At 45.5% G+C, this 17,502-nt stretch overlaps 1 protein-coding gene across 1 annotated transcript in view; it reads right to left on the bottom strand.

Moving 5' to 3' along the window:
• Positions 1–688: 688 nt before the first annotated feature.
• The window catches only part of LOC310761837 (uncharacterized protein), a gene marked incomplete at its 3' end in the record, with an annotated part of 97,042 nt that continues 80,228 nt past the window's right edge, over positions 689–17,502 (bottom strand). The window contains exons 2-3 of the mRNA XM_083612033.1: positions 8,129–9,711; positions 689–829 (exon numbers count right to left, since the gene is read on the bottom strand). Of these exons, the coding sequence (XP_083468159.1) occupies positions 689–829; positions 8,129–9,553 (1,566 nt within the window). The 5' untranslated portion in view covers positions 9,554–9,711. The remainder of the gene's footprint in view (positions 830–8,128; positions 9,712–17,502) is intronic.

Here is a 17,502-nt window from a genome sequence, read left to right on the forward strand (position 1 = left end):
TGTCCTTATCTTTAAGTCTCTCAGTTAGCTTCGCCGTTTCAGCGTATTCCACCAGTGTTCTTTCGCTGGTATTTCATCGCCTTTCCATCTTTGAGCTAGTAAAATTCTGGCCACTGTTGTCACATACATGAATGGATTATTCTTAATTTTTGGTAAATCCTGCCCTAAAATATCTAATAAAAATGCTTCTGGTCTTTTAACAAAGGTTATCTTAAACATATTTTTTTTCATTTCATTATAGATCATCTCCCAATAGGTGGAGCCAGGTGGGCCCAGGTCCAGGTGGGGGGGGGGTGTTGCCATGGTGACAAGGACCAGTAAAAGCCACAGACTTGCAGGCGGCCATTTTGGGTTAGCAGTGAGGCGAGTGGAGGAGAGAGCAGTTGGTGGCAGTTGATGGAGGACAAGGCGAGGCAATCAGTGGATTCTTATTTTCTCAGTTTCTTATTTCGCTTCTTATTTCATTTATTACTTGTTCTTCTCTTCTTGACGATGTGCCACAGGCTGTCTTCATCCAGCAATGGTGAGTATTGGAGGAAACAAGAGTAGGGAGAGCATAGCTGTCAACGTTTCCCTTTTTTTAAAAGGGAAATTCCCTTATTCCAAAAAGGATCCTCGCAAGGAAAGGGAAAAGTTGACAAATATGAGGGAGAGGATCCCAAAGACCTGCTCCCCGCTGCCAGGACTCTCAGTTGTGAGGAACTGACAGCCTGACTTTTGCTGGAGCCGGAACAAGATCTCTTGCTCCAGGTGACAGAGCTGCCAGGCAGCTGCCCTGAGAGGCCTCCACGCCCTTCAGGTGTCCAAGCACCGGGCAGCAGAGGCCATTCTGGGGAGGGACCCCCATGGGGAAGTGGGGGAGAGAGGGGCTTTGGGGAAGGGGTTGTCCGTCTGCCGGTGAGGAGGACCCTACTGGCCTAGGTTCATGTATCCTGTTTGACAGGGGAATCATCTGAGGGACTTCCTGTGAACATCTGGGTCAGGAATGCTGTTCCTGGAATGGACAAACACACAAGACGTAACCGGCTGTGCATTCACACAAACAATACTCTTCTATATATTCTTATCACAATATCAAATGTTTATCTTCCACATAAACAACACATAAAGTGCAATAATATAGATGGAAGTACCCAATAAATCAGTTCATTCATAAAGACCAAACGTCTGCTAGTTTCTGTTCCACATATGTTCATAAAGTCCAAACTGGAGCCTACTACAATTCCACAGCATTGACAAGGATTCATAGCTGTCAACTTTCAGATTTGAAAATAAGGGATCAGCAGCCTCACCTGTCCTGGAGACAGTCTATGGGATATCTAACAATCCGGGATAGCAGCGGGAAACAGCGCTGGAATAAGGGAATTTCCCGCAAAAAAAAGGGAAGGTTGACAGCTATGCAAGGATTTCCAGAATAATGTCTTGTTTCACTCTCATGGGCTTCATCCGTTGTACATATTCTAAGCAACAGAAATGAAGATAATGTTGTAATTCAACATATTTTAACAAATTAACAAAGCTGTATATCGATAAAGTTTGTTTTACATTTGTTGTTTTAAAGGGGTCACTTTGAGAAGAAAACCTTACAGTTGCAGATTGCTGTCACCTGTAACTAAAATCAATGCTGCGCCTGTCTATATCATCTTACATTGTGACAGTTGTTGCAACTGAGATTTAATTAGTATGTTGTGTGTTGTGTGATATTGTGTAGGAATGCTAACATGTGTCTGACAGTATGTTATTTCCACAAAGGGGGGACCCAATTTTTGTGTATAATTGTTTTTATGTTCAATGTATAGTGTCTTATTGCCTAAACCCCAATGGAGGATTTTCACGCATTTTAAGCTTTCTAATAGATCAGGCCATTGCGTAGTCCAGTATTTAGATTAGATCAATTTATGACCACATTTCCTTGTTCCACCTGGCACTCTGCAGTGTGCCAACCTTCTCTACCCATTTTTAAATGGTTTTAAATTCACTTCACGAAGAAAAAGCTTCAGGATCCATTAAACATCAGATACATGAAGGTGTATATGCTTTGATTTAGCAGGAATGGTCCCTTATAGAATTAAATTGATTAATTTGGACAACTGACCTTTTTAGAATGGTTTTTCACAGATTGGTTTGAAAAGCTGAGAACCATGGGGCTATATAAATTCTAATTGGACTCTGTTTGAATTGGGCAAGTGTATCCAGGCTGCAACTGAGCAACTTTCCTAGAGTCCAAGACCAGAGCCTATAATAATAAAAATCCCATAGAAAGGCCAAGGCAAAGACATCTCTCTCAAGACATGTCCAAACCCTGCAGCACCCCTATTGTCACTTTTCCCCAGGATGAGGAGGAAACATAAAGAAGCCCCCTTTGGGTTCGGTCCGTCAAATCCACCTAAGAGTTTGTCAGGGAATTGGAGGCAGAGAAGAAGGAGAGGGGGGAGAAGATGGGCACTTAGAGAGATCCTGTGCCTTTAATCAGCAGTTGCTCTTCCTTGGAGACAAAGTACTGTTAGGAGACAATGAAACTGGGAGTGGGGAGCCATTTCCGGGACTCTCAGAGCAGAGGAAGAAGGGGGGCTGGGCTTAGGAGGTGGATCTGCTGGGGGGGAAAGCGGAAGGAGCCATTCGAGGCAACTTACTCATTGTGATGGAGTGTTTCTTTGAACTCTTGTAAATACTTTGAAGCTGCAAATAAATCACTGTACAGATTGCTGGATTCCCGGAGTTTCTTATCTCAGCTAGCACTCTCAGCACATCTCTCACACAGTTACCTCATTCAGTCTCATTTTACCGGCTTTCTCACATAAATAGCACAGAGGACTCAGTCAAAAGCCCTACTGAAATCGAGATGCACTATTTCCACAGCAGTCCCCTGATCAACAAAGTTTGTAACTCCATCCAAAAATATATTCTCTTGTTTTTGAGAAAGCCATGCTTTCATCCTGTATGTTTATATTGTAAAATTTTCAGATGAAGGGCAAATAAATTTTAAAAAGCATAAATGAGGATATTGACAAGCTGGAACATGTGCAAAGGAAGGTGATTTATGTATTCTTTTAATTTTAAACCACCCGACCCAGTGGTGCCGATTTGAATAAAATATTGGTGGGGGGCCAGGTAAGGCCCGCCTTGCACTATCAATCAAATGATGCATGCACACCATTTGAATGGCAATGTCTATAATGACAGCGACTTTTTCAAAAAGTAATATTTTGCGCCCGTAGTTCAATTTCCCAGCAGCTGCCCTTGCCCCGGAGAACACTTCTAGCATTCCATCTCCTCTACCTGTAGCATTGTTCAGCAGTGGGGAAAGTGACCTCTTCACACCGGATGTCCATTTGGTATGGCCCTTTCCAGGTTTTTCCTGCCCCTTGTGTTTGTCTTTCATTTGTTCTCCTGTGTGTGTTGCCAGTAGAAGCCACAATTCTGTGGGTACTCTAGGTGGTGCAGAAAGCACCTAGAAGCTCCCTAGAGGTAGAAGTGCCGATCAAACTTCAATTTTGCGATCTATAAATTCCAATTAGCCAACAGAGGGTGTCACAGGGCCAGCCTACTTTCCCTTTAAAGCAAACTTGGGTCTCTAGCTGTTTTTGGACTACAACTCCCATCATCCCTAGCTAGCAGGACCAATGGGGAGGGATGATGGGAACTGTAGTCCGGGAGCTGTTGGGGACCCAAGTTTGGGAAACCTGTTTTAAAGCAACTTTTGCGTTTGTCCCACAAAGATGGGACCTGTCCACGTTTGTATTTTCTTGTATTTTGTTTTTCTAATGACCTTTGTGTGTTTATTTTTTAATATTTTAAGAGGGCAAATTGAAAGAGAAATTGTATGGCAAGTTGTGGAAGAATAAAAGGTTGCATTTTTTAAATAAAAACAAAACCTGGGGGGTGGCCTCCTCAATTTTTTCCCCACATTTTTTTTATTGCTTTTCCAAATTTCTAAGAAGAAATGACATTACACAACACAACACACAACAAAAGAGAACACATTAGAATACAAAAGAAAAACATAGAAACAATTATTCCTTTCAAAACCCAATTTACCTTACATTGTTAAGTGACTTCATCGAGTCCCCCCCAACTGAATTTCATTGTATCACCTTGTTACAGTTCTCCAAAATCATATTTCTAATAAAATTATCTCCTATTTACTATCCTCGTCTCTTTTATTAGTATTCTAATCCTTCATATTTTACAACACGTTCATATTTTAGTCCTAAGCCTATTTGTTACTTCCAAGTGACTTCTCATTAACATATATAACAATATTTAGCTAAATATTCTTTAAATTTCTTCCAATCTTCTTGTGTCTCCTCCTCTTTCCGGTCCCAGATTCTTCCAGGCAAAAAAGCAATTGCCTTAAGCGCTTCCTGTTGGGTCCTCTCCACATCAGGGACTCTCAGGGACTTTCCAATTCCGACAATCTTTTCTTGTGACCTGTAACTTCTGTCTTGACTTCTTGGATTTCTTTTTTCAAATCTACAAATTCTTGTTTAAGCTCCTGTAGGCTCTGCTGGGTTCCTCTTACATCTGTTTTTATTTCAGTCAACATTTGCATCACCGACTCTTCAAAAGTTAGTGCTTTAGAGCCTCTTCTATCTTTAGGTTTGCTTTTCTCAGGCTTATCTACACCATTAGCCATAACTATTCCACAGTTTCAAGGTCCGCTCACCTAGACTCAGTCCACAGGTTTTTAGTACACAGATGGCAACAGGCAGCTCAGCAGCTCCCCCCTTTCAAAGTCTTATTCTTTTAAATAATAATAATAATAATAATAAAAAAATTTATTTATATCCCGACCTCCCCAGCCGAAGCTGGGCTCAGGGCAGCTAACAACAATCAAATAATCAAACAATCAAATAATCCAACATTCATTATAAAAATTAATTAAAATCAAATTAATGGCAACCGTTACAAAATTCTGTGTAGGTTGCCAGAGGAGGGTGTCAGGCTGCACCCTGAGCAAAGGCCTGGTGGAACAACTTTGTCTTGCAGGCCCTGCGGAAAGATGTCAGGTCCTGCAGGGCCCTAGTCTCTTGTGACAGAGCGTTCCACCAGATTGGAGCCGCAGCCAAGAAAGCCCTGGCTCTAGTTGAGGCCAGACTAACCTCTCTGAGGCCTGGGACCTTCAGGATGTTTTTATTTGCAGACCGTAGGTTCCTCTGTGGGGCATACCAGGAGAGGCGGCCCCATAGGTACGAGGGTCCTAGGCCGTATAGGGCTTTAAAGGTTTAAACCAGCACCTTAAACCTGATCCTGTACTCCACCGGGAGCCAGTGCAGCTGGTATAGTACCAGATAAATGTGATCTCGCAGCGAAGACCCCATAAGGAGTCTCGCCGCGACATCCTGCACCCGCTGGAGTTTCTGGGTCAGGCTCAAGGGCAGCGAGTTACAATAATCCAGTCTGGAGGTGACCGTCGCGTGGATCACAGTGGCTCCATCAACAGATAGAGTTGGGTGTCATAGGCATACTGATGGCAACCCAGCCCAAAACTCCGGACAAGCTGGGCGAGGGGGCACATAAAGATGTTAAAAAGCATCAGGGAGAGTATCGCACCCTGAGGCACTCCACACACCAAGGAGTGGCGCGATGACAATTCCCCCCCAAGCGCCACCCTCTGTTCCCGACCAGAGAGAAACAAGCGCAGCCATTGAAGGACTGTGCCCTGAATCCCCACGTCGGCAAGGCGGTGGTCCAGGAGTTCGTGATCGACCATGTCGAAGGCTGTTGACAGGTCTAGAAAAATCAGCAGCCCCGACCCGCCTCGATCCAGCTGCCTGCGGAGATCATCTGTTAGGGCGACCAGAGCCGTCTTGATCCCATGACCAGCACGGAAGCCGGACTGGAATGGATCCAGAGCCGATGTTTCATCCAGAAACCTACCAAGCTGTTCAGCAACCACTCTCTCAATCACCTTACCCAAGAATGGAAGATTCGAAACCGGGCGGTAATTGGATAGATCTAAGGGATTTAATGATGTTTTCTTTAAGAGCGGGCGCACCACTGCCTCCTTCAGTTCCCCTGGGAATATCCCGGTGCCAAGGGACAAATTGATGATATCCCCCAGGGGGGTCCGCACCACGTCTGGACACGCTCTAATCAGCCAAGACGGGCACGGGTCAAGAGGACAGGTGGTGGGCTTTCCAGCTCGGAGGAGTCTGTCCACAGCGGCTGGGGATATCCAGTCAAAGTGGTCCAATACTGGACCAGAGGACAGTCGAGGGGCCTCCAGTTCCTTTATTGTATCCAAATTGGCAGGGAGGTCATAGCGGAGAACAGGACCTTCTCCGCAAAAAAGCGCGCAAATGCCTCACAGCTGTGTGTCAGATTGTTATTTAAATTTGGCTGTCCTTCAAGGGACGTTAAAGACCTAATTATACTAAATAATTGCGCCGGGCAAGAGCTAGCGGATGCAATGGAGGCCGAGAAGTAAGACTTCTTAGCGGCCTTCACTGACATCTCATAGGTTTTCATAAAAACCCTATAAGATGTTCTTGAGGCTCTGTCACGGGCACCCCGCCATACTCGCTCTAGCCATCTGAGGTCCCGCTTCATTTTTCGGAGTTCCTCGGTAAACCAGGGAGCCCGGTTTCTGCGGGGTCGCAGAGGGCGCTTAGGTGCGATCTCATCTATGGCTGCCAGGAGCTGGATATTCCAGCCCTCAACAAGCGCAGTCAATGAGTTGCCAGGGGGAGCAAGGTCCCGCAAGGCTTCACGGAATCTATCAGGGTCCCTCGGGATGGGGCGCAGATTGGAAGGGGTACGAGCATATCCGGATCTCGATCCCCTTCACCTATCGCCAATCTTTTACTCTTCTTATTCCTATTGAAAAGCATCCAAAATTGATTTGAACTATTGTAAACAATTCCAGGAAGGTAAAAGATACACTGTACAATGTTTCAGCGAGTTCAGACAGCTGCAGTTACTTTGTAATCCCCAAAGAGGAAAACAAAAGTTGAAAGTATCCTCTCCCTTTGTGACGTAATAATGGAGTCTAGCCTTTCCTCACTGGGAGGTCTGCTTCCAGAAAGCAAGAGTCTATTCTCTGTCAAATCTATCTCATGCAGGGTCCCAATTCAGTCAAATCCTCCCCCCTTCCCCCTGCAGAAAGAGGGGCTTGGAATATTTCCTTGAAAGTTTTTAGCAAGTCTTTTAAAGTTACGGCTTTAGTCAACGGTAACTGCTTTCACTTTCACTTGAGCGGAAAGGGATTGACCTCCGTGTTTAAATCCCTTCCAGCCCAATTTAATGTCCAAATGCAAATCCTTTTTACTCACACTTTTCCAATCTTAATTTAGTCCGAGAAATTGGTCACTCACGATCACCGGACTTTGGAGCTTCGCGCAATGAAGGAAGCGAGTCGATTCCACAGTACCGTCTCCAATCCCTCTCGCTCTCAGAGCTCTTAGTAGCGCTTACTGGGGAGCAGGGGAGTTGCTAAGGGTACCCGCCGGAACACCAGGTTCTCAGAATGCTCAATCTGAGGTATTTTTCGGGGTTCCGCAACGCTCTCACGATCACCCCAATCTTGAAAGTGCCGGGGCTCATTGAGCCAAAAGAGCTTCCGTCTGCCATAAATCGGGCAGCCAACTTGAGGTTCTCCTCAAATATTTTATTGGGGGGGGCAAAGACCGCCAGGCCTTTAATAGTTGGCACCTATTCCCTACACCCACAGGTCTGAGGAATGTTACAACATAAAAACACAAAAAACCACATGTTAAAAGGGCAGTAGATGTCAATCAGCTAAAGGCCTGGTTATAAAGATGCGGATTTGCCAGGCTCCAAAAGCTGTATAATGTTTTTTCCGACCTTTGTATGGATTCTTTGATGGGAAGTGAGACTGTATTTCTGACTGAAGTTCTTTCCACATTCCACACACTGATAGGGTTTCTCCCCTGTATGAATTCTTTGATGGGAAGTGAGATGGGTGCTCTGACTGAAGCTCTTTCCACATTCCATGCACTGATAGGGTTTCTCCCCTGTATGAATTCTTTGATGGGAGGTGAGAGAGGAGCTATCAGTGAAGCTCTTCCCACATTCCACACACTGATAGGGTTTCTCCCCTGTATGTATTCTTTGATGGGAAGTGAGATGGGAGCTCTGACTGAAGCTCTTTCCACATTCCATGCACTGATAGGGTTTCTCCCCTGTAATGAATTATTTGATGGGATGTGAGAGAGGAGCTCTTCCTGAAGCTCTTTCCACATTCCACACACTGATGGGGCTTCTCCCCTGTATGAATTCTTTGATGGGAAGTGAGAGAGGAGCTCTTACTGAAGCTCTTTCCACATTCCACACACTGATAGTGTTTCTCCCCTTTATGAATTCTTTGATGGGAGGTGAGAGAGGAGCTATGAGTGAAGCTCTTTCCACATTCCACACACTGATAGGGTTTCTCCCCTGTATGAATTCTTTGATGGGAAGTGAGAGAGGAGCTCTTACTGAAACTCTTTCCACATTCCACACACTGATAGGGTTTCTCCCCTTTATGAATTCTTTGATGGGAGGTGAGATAGGAGCTCTTACTGAAGCTCTTTCCACATTCCACACAATGATAGGGTTTCTCCCCTGTATGAATTCTTTGATGGGAAGTGAGAGAGGAGCTCTTACTGAAGCTCTTTCCACATTCCACACACTGATAGGGCTTGTCCCCTGTATGAATTCTTTGATGGTTAGTGAGAGAGGAGCTATGAGTGAAGCTCTTTCCACATTCCACGCACTGATAGGGTTTCTCCCCTGTATGAATTCTTTGGTGGGAAGTGAGAGAGGAGCTATCAGTGAAGCTCTTTCCACATTCCACACACTGATAGGGTTTCTCCCCTGTATGAATTCTTTGATGGGAAGTGAAAGAGGAGCTCTGACTGAAGCTCTTTCCACATTCCACACACTGATAGGGTTTCTCCCCTGTATGAATTCTTTGATGGTAAGTGAGATGGGATTTCTGACTGAAGCTCTTTCCACATTCCACACACTGATAGGGTTTCTCCCCTGTGTGAATTCTTTGATGGGAGTTGAGAGAGGAGCTATCAGTGAAGCTCTTTCCACATTCCACACACTGATAGGGTTTCTCCCCTGTATGAATTCTTTGATGGGAAGTGAGAGAGGAGCTCTTACTGAAGCTCTTTCCACATTCCACACACTGATAGGGCTTCTCCCCTGTATGAATTCTTTGATGGGAAGTGAGAGAGGAGCTCTGACTGAAGCTCTTTCCACATTCCATACACTGATAGGGTTTCTCCCCTGTATGAATTCTTTGATGGGAAGTGAGAGAGGAGCTATCAGTGAAGCTCTTTCCACATTCCACACACTGATAGGGTTTCTCCCCTGTATGAATTCTTTGATGGGAAGTGAGAGAGGAGCTATCAGTGAAGCTCTTTCCACATTCCACACACTGATAGGGTTTCTCCCCTGTATGAATTCTTTGATGGGAAATGAGATGGGATTTCTGACTGAAGCTCTTTCCACATTCCACACACTGATAGGGTTTCTCCCCTGTGTGCATTCTTTGATGGGAATTGAGATGGGAGCTCTGACTGAAGCGCCTTCCACATTCCATGCACTGATAGAGTTTCTTTCCAATGACACTTTGTTGATGGGAAGTAGAATGGGAGCTCTGACTGCAGCTTTCTCCACACTCTAAATTTTTGTGTGGCTTCTCCTTTCTGAGGATTTTGTTGTGGTCACCTTTGTTCTCGATTTCCGTTTCATCACAATCTGCATTGGAGACAAAAAGGGATTAGAGCCTTAGGAACAAATGGAGAAGAACTGAAGGGAGTTGGGTGTGTGTTCATTACATGTGTTGTTTGTCATTAACCAACATATTTATTATGAGATTCTGACGTGTCGTTGAATGTTGCTTTGTTTGATATACAGTAGTGGTCAAAATTGCAGAAGCCTTTTGGAGAAAAGTGTATTTCAGAGGTTTGGTGGCTCAAAATACCGCTTCTTTTGGAGTAATAATATAAAATTATATATCAATGGAAAGATAATTTTATCAAGAATGCAATTCAACAGTTTGTTTAATTATACCGTGTTCTATCAAACATTATAGCCAAATAACCAGAAAAATGAAGCACAATTTGCTTACGTTGTAAAACATAATAAAATTATAGAAATAGCACAAAACGTTGACTGGTCACCCAGAAAGCGATGTAAGATTGTACTATTAAGTGAACAAGGCTACAGTTATGAAGAAATTAGAAGAGAGACTGGGGAAAACATAACCAAAGCTGGCATTTCTATATTTTGGAAGAGGTATAAGGAGACTCAGTCACTACAAAATCAGACTTGTTAAGGCAGGGAAAGGTGCACAAAGATAAGTGATGATGGACGAGTGGAGAGACTGTGCCTATATGACGGAAGAAAATCATCTGGGTGTATACAAGATGACATGGAGCCATGTAATGTGAAGTTGAGTGCAAGGACTGGTCTAAATGTTAGAGTTCTAAGGAAAAAGCCATTTTTATCTCTCAAACAAAGGTTGAAAAGATGAAACCCATGTTAACTGTACAGTGGAACAATGGGACAGTGTTATTTGGAGGGATGAGACCCAAATCTCCTTGCTTGGTAGTGATGGCATGAAATACGCGAGGAGAAGAATCAGAGAAGATTTACATCCTACTTGCATTACACCGACCATGAAACACCCAGACAGTGTGATGATCTGGGGTTGTATCGCAGCAAAAGGTGTGGGCAGAATTTGTGTCATTAATGGGAATGTAAATGCCCCAAAATACATAAAACAAAATACTTTAGCCCAAACTGAAGTGTTCCGCAGGTGATCTTTTCCCAGAAAGCGGAGCATTTATATATTTTCAACAGGATTCAGCTCTATGTCGTGTTGCTGCTGTTTGCAAAAGGTGCATTCAAGATAATGATATTTCACTGCTGGAATGGCCTGGGAATAGCCCACACTTTAACCCAATCGGAAATCTATGGGGCCGACTAAAGAAACTTGTTAATCAAAGGCAACCCAGCAATAAAGCCGAACTAAAAACTTCATGGGAAGGCGTTGTAAGGCCGTAATTAAAGCTAAAGGTTACCAATGGTTACCAAAGGTTTCACATTTTCACTTTATGACTGCTGTTCCAATAAATACTCCTTCATAAAAGTCATTGCATTACTTTCTTCATTAAATTATCTTTCCGTTTCTATATAATTTTATGGTATTACTCCACACAAAAGTGGTGTTATGAGCCATCAAACCTCAGAAAAACACTTTTCACAAAAGGTTACCAAAATTTTGGCCACTAGTGGAAGTTTTTCATTTTAAAGTTAATGTTATTTTTATATGGAATCAGATTAGTGTTATTTATGTTTCATGATTATATATGTGTTGGAAGCCGCCCAGAGTAGCTGGGGCAACCCAGCCAGATGGGCAGGGTATAAATAAAACTTATTATTATTACTACAGTGGTACCTTGATTTAAGAACAGTCCTGTTCCGGAAAAGATTAAGTTTGTAAACCGAGGTACCATTGTGTCATCATCATCATCATCATCATCATCACTGCTACTACTACCTGAGATTCCATAAGCCTAGATCTTCTCTGGGATGGATTTTGTTTGGCTCAGTCATGGCATCCCCTCCATCTCCAATGTCAGTCCTTGTTCTCTCCCACAAACGTGAGAGGACTCTGGATGTTAATAATTTCAGGTTTATTGCTAAAACAACAAACTTGGACGGAGCTCCTCTACTCATTGTCCTCCCCACAAGATGGAGTTGCCCAGACTGAGCTCCTCCCCCTTCCCCAGCACGGAAGCCCCCACCTTCTCTTCCAGTATCTTTAAATTTGGCAGAGAATGCTTCCTGCATTCCAGGGTCTGACTCACTCCTGTAGCTCTCACACAGCTGCCTGTCACTCTGTCTCCCTTTTCCTTCTCCCCTTTGTTCAGAGCTCAGATGACAGTTCCTCTCCCCCTCCTCTCTGCCTTCCGTTGCTAACTCTCCTCTCCCTAGGCCCGCTTCTTCTCTGGCTGGCAGCACCTGAGCTTCGCTGCCAGTCGTCTCTTTGGTCAACCCAAGACTGACAGGAGCAAAAACAAAAACCTGAAGCTACTCAGCTTTCCTAACAATTCTGAAGCTGACATTTAAGTGTTAGTTTCTGTTTCCCTCACTGAGCAGCAGCTGCGAATCATGGGACTATGTTTCCATTCCACAGTCAAGTTACTGTTGGGTTCCCACGGGAAAGGGAGACTGGATGTGACGTTCACTGGTTTCCTGTTTCTTTGTTCTGTCGTTTCGTTAAGAGTTGCTCTCTGCTTCTCACAGAGACAAGATGTATATTTGTATGCTCTCAGCATAGTTCAGGAATAAAGCTTTTCGCAAAGGAGCACCATACCTGCTTCATCCTTTCGTTTGCGGACTCTGGGATTTTACTCTGCTGGGCTCAAGGCAAGATGAGCCGTATCAGCTCAAGGGCCAGAGCTGAACAATAAAAACTAACATTAAGATGGCCTCTGAAGTTCAGACCAGCCCAATCTGTTGGGATGCGTCCAAGGAAAACAGGGGCATTTGGCAGGCCCCCAGCTGGCTCCAGCACACCGGCTGGTAACCGGGCAAACTCCGGTCCTCGGAACAGCATCAAACAGCGACCCGCAGCTTCAGAACTCTTCAGAAGCTGGAGCACCCTCTAATCAGCAGAGTAATTAACTCTTCACGACAGAAGGGTGGACACAGGCATATGTAAAGCATATTTACAAGCAGTTTATTCAGCATAGATCAAGACAAAGAAAAACATGTCTGCTCTCCTTCATGTCTAAGAGCAGGAAGCATGAGGCAAAAGCTATACACAAACGGAAGTTCCCAGCAAGCTGTGCTGGAATGTAAACAGACATGTGACATACAATAGCTCCACACATCTGTTTAGGTGGAACGGAACATCAATATCCTAACACAATCATGGTAGAAAAAGGAATAATTTGAGGAAGATTGTTCAAAGAAAAAACTGTAAGTTACTGTTTATTGTGGAGGTGTTAGGTTCCCAGGTGATATAGGGGCCACGGTTGAGCTCCGTGAAAATATATGAGGTTGGTCCCATAGAGGTATGTTTTGAATTTCCAGGCAGCTATAACGTTCCCACAGGGAGCCTTACCAAGAGAGGCCACGATCCCACGATTCTCCTCCATGACGTCCTTATGCAGAGCTCTCTGGTCAGGATCCAGCAACGCCCACTCCTCATCCGTGAAACGAACAGCAATATCTTCAAAGCACACTGGACCCTAAAAGAAAAAGGGAAATGTCCTCCTCTGCACATTTTATTTATGGATGCTTATTTTAATCTGCATTTTAATTATGGGTATTCGTTTTTGTGCAAATAAGTTGTACTCCACCTTGTGTTATTCAAGTCATTCTGCCTAGGCAAGCATTCCAGTTTCCCCAATGGAAGGATCCACTTTCTCCTCTCCTCCTGGGCTGTTCTGGGGAGGTCCCTCCCAATGCCCTAGAGCCAAATTCAAGGGATTCATGGGGGCATGGAGAAGGGGAGGAAGTGGAGGCAGGCCCCATTTTGCAGCCGATGGGGCTGGTTAGGTGAATCCAGGCCACTATTTGTTCTCATTTGTCCACTGCCTAGAAAACAATTTTAGCATTCAGTGATCAATCTAGAAATAAAATAAGCCTCTTTTGGATGGGCATCTGTCTTGGATGATCTAGCAGATTCCTGCATTGCAGGGGGTCTCCAGGCTCTGAGAGACAAGCAGGGAGGGTGGCTTCTGGCAAAAGGATAGGGAGCCACTGGTGGCTCTTACTTATCCTGACTCACCTCTGCCTCTCGACCTTCCTCTCCCACTCGCCTCCTTCCTCTTCTGCCTCTGATTCTGCACTGCATTCTGCCACAGAGTCTCCCAGCTCACTAAGCCCTGTTTCCCCTTTAGCTTCTGACACCTCCTCTTCCCAGGCTTCTCCCTCTTGCCCCTCTGACCGCTCATCCTTCCTCCACATCCACTCCTTCGGCTCTGAGCCGTCTTCCCTTCCTGGTTCCCCGGCTGCATCCTCCCACCACTCCTCTGTGCCCAACCAGTCCATGACATTGCTCCATCCCTCGGCAGCTTCCCCTGACCTGACCTGATCTGGTTCCACAGCCGCTGCTTCCCTTCTGCCCCCATGAAAAGGCGGATCAGGAGGTCTTCCCGGCATCCTTCTGCCACCTGTAAGAGGAAAAAAGGTAAGCAGGACGCCAGGAGTGCCTGCTTCTCTGACAGCTGAAACAGGGCATCTTTGAGAAAGACTTACCTACTGAGAGTATTTGGAGGTTTGTACCCATTTCATATGTTGTTTTTTGTGTGTGTGCAGAAATACATCTCCCCTCCTCTGGACCCTTGTTCCCAACTGTCTGCCCCCAAAACAAGATGAAAAGAACCCTCAGATGAGTTGGGAAACCAACAGAATGAGAGCAGTGGAGAAAAGCCACCTTCCTCCTTACCCAGTGGCCTCTCTCTGGTGTCCAACGGAGGCCTCTCTGCCTCACAGGAATCCAGGTCCATATCTGCAAAGAGATCCTTTCCCTGAGAAAGAAACAAGGATTCAAAACAGAGAATGGGGAGAAATACTAGAAAGAGAATGACAAAGACTTGAAGGGTGTGAGATCTCATTCCATGGATGCCTTCCCAGAAAAAGGATGGGCCATCAGCAGACCATTATGGGATGTTCTCTGTCCTGTTTGGAGCCCCTTGGGAGTATCCAGAGGAAAGTCTCTCTCACCTGCTTTCTCTCCTCTGCCTGACTCAGGAGGAAACCTTCGGCCAGGGCTATCGCCTGGGAACTGGTCTCCGCTCCACAGTCCCTCACCCAGCTCTCCATCTCCAGGGGAAGGACAGCCAGGAACTGCTCCAAGATCACCAGGTCCAGCATCTCAGCTTTCGTGTGCCTTTCCGGCTTCAGCCACTGATGGCAAAAGTGGTAGAGTCGACTGCAAACCTCTCGGGGTCCTTTGGCCTCCTGGCAGCAGAACTGCCTCAACTGCTGGCTCTGCACCTCTGAGCGGAGTGTGTCCTCCTCACCCAGGATCTTCTGCACTGGGTTTTCCCAGAATCCCCCACTGCTCCCAGTTTGGTTGGCATGGCCTCTTCCTGTTCCAGGGCCAGCTGAGTCTTGCTCATCCATCTGTGCTCTCAGGAAGCCTCTGAGAGATCGGAAGGAACCCTTTGGTCTTCTGCCAAGTTCTGTCTGTCGAGGTGAAAAGCTCTAGGAAATCCTACAAAGCAAATACATTGTTCTGCACTGTAGGAGAGGAAAAGAAATGAGGAAGCATGGATGAGTCTTGCTGGGAACCAGGGCTGGACTGCACCAGATCCCAGACCATGAGCTATCTTTCTGAAAAGAAAGAGGAGGAGGAAGAGGAGAAGAAATAAGTCTCTAGCCTTCTAGCAATGCAAAATGTGGAGGCAACTGAAGGGATTTCTGTGAGATTAATCAACCTGGTTTCTGCTACCTTCCAGTCAATGCATGAAGTCAGAACCGACTGACAAGGGAGTCATTTGTATCTTGTGATAAATGGATGCTTTTCTCTAGTGGGGGTCCTCACCTGGGGGTCCTCAGGAGTTGCTCCCCACCCCCACCCCCACCCTACTCCCTGCTTCTGTCTCCTTTTCTTGCACTTGGACTCTCTGCCGCTCTCCAGACAGACACCTGGGGTGGGCTCCCTTTTTCTTTGCTCTGAGGGCCAGGTATGGGCAGGGCGAAAGACATCTCCTTTGAATTTAGGTGTGTAATTTATTATTAGTAGTATTATTATTCTGCTAGATAGCTTAACACACACACACACACACACACACAGCCATTGATGCCCAGGTCCCTGGAGGCTCGGTGAGGAGCAGCGCCCATTTCCGGCTGCTTTGCCAGCAACAATCCCTTTGGGAGAGAGAGGATGTGGTCCTGGGATGCCCTGCTCTGGGTGCGAGGGGATGGCTGCCGTGGCCTCCGTGGGGAGCTGCCCTGGGAGACACTGGGAAACTGGTTTGCAATGCAGCAGCCAGACTATGGCCTGGGATCCCTCTCTTTATCCCTGGCCTTTCTCTCCCACCTTAACTTCAACCCTCCCTGTGGGGTTTTTTTTGGGGGGGGGCTAGTCCACCTCCTCGTTCAGCTTTGGAAAACCATTTGCACATGTTTCCTCTGTTGTGCAATGAGGCTGAGCGATGTCACACAGAGTTAAAGTCCCAGGGACTCCTTTGTTTTAAAAAGGGAGATTTCGTGGGAGTCAGGGATCCTCTGATCTCCAGGAAGGAGAGCGTGGCAGACCTGGCCCCTCCCTGATCACGCCCTCCAGGCACCCTCTCCTGCTGCAGCCCTGGGACCCCCCCCCCGTCTCCCCACTGCACCCTCTGGGGGGAGAGAGGGGAGACTCACCAGATCCCAGGAGGGGACAGCGAGGCAGCCCTTGCAGGAGAGACACCGAAGCAAGGAAAGGACTGGGGAGGGAGGGGCCTTGGCTCTGGAGGACCTGCCCCCTCTTGCTTCCTGTCCTCTCTAGGAAGGCAGCTCAGTTCCCTTTAACCCTTGCAAAGCCGAGTCCACCCAGCTCAGCCCTCTCTCGCTTGGCAGATCCTCAGATTTTTATTATTTTTTATGGATTTCGGGGGGGGGGACTTTTGGTTGGACTCTAAGCATCTCCCTCCCTTAAAGAATTTGAGGTGATGCATCATTTGTCTACTTTTAATATGTTCTATGTTTTAAACGTGCCTGAGAGCTCTTGATGAAGGGTGGTATATCAATGTAAAAAATAATAACAACCACCATCCTTTTTTAGTCCATTGAATTAGCAAGTAAGCATTTCTGGAAGGGGAAGTTGCATACTTTTGTATGTTTGCAGAGGAACATGCATAAGAAAGTTTTGGTTATTCATGATGAGAATATGATTTATTTTGAACTTCGCTTGGTACCTCCTTGGCAGCCAGTGCAATTATTTCTGTGTTGCAAAATATGAGTCAGCTATATCAAAAGCAACACAATGGCCAAAAACAATTACAATGTGAAAAACTTTATAGGAATAATTCAAAACATCAAAACTAACAAACTGAAGTCTGAAAATTTCTGAAAGTCCTTAAATGAATCATGGTGCCAGACTTTCCCCAGCGGAGAACAAGCTGTGAAACTTTGTTGTTGTATGTTGTTGTTGTTTAGTCGTGTCCGACTCTTCGTGACCCCATGGACCAGAGCACGCCAGGTATGCCAGGCATTCCTGTCTTCGTGAAACTTCGTATAATCAGCAAATGTCCAGTTCTCAAGTCCAACTCTGAACTCTGTTGAACAGTGTTTCCAGATAACAACTACTGTTTCATTGAATTCTTCATCAGCCAATTAGTTCAACACTCGAAATTAGAAAGATATGTCATTTATTCATTAACCAATCTTTTTTCAAATAGATATAATTACATGAGAATGAAAAATACTCTGGAACAGTGCTCAGCTTGTTCTCCGCCGGGTAAGGACTTTCAGAGACTTAAGTTTGTTAGTTTTGATGTTTTGAATTATTCTTATAAAGTTTTTCACATTGTAATTGTTTCT

Source organism: Podarcis filfolensis (assembly GCF_964270895.1).
Source record: "Podarcis filfolensis genome assembly, chromosome: 4".
Lineage (NCBI taxonomy): Eukaryota > Metazoa > Chordata > Lepidosauria > Squamata > Lacertidae > Podarcis > Podarcis filfolensis.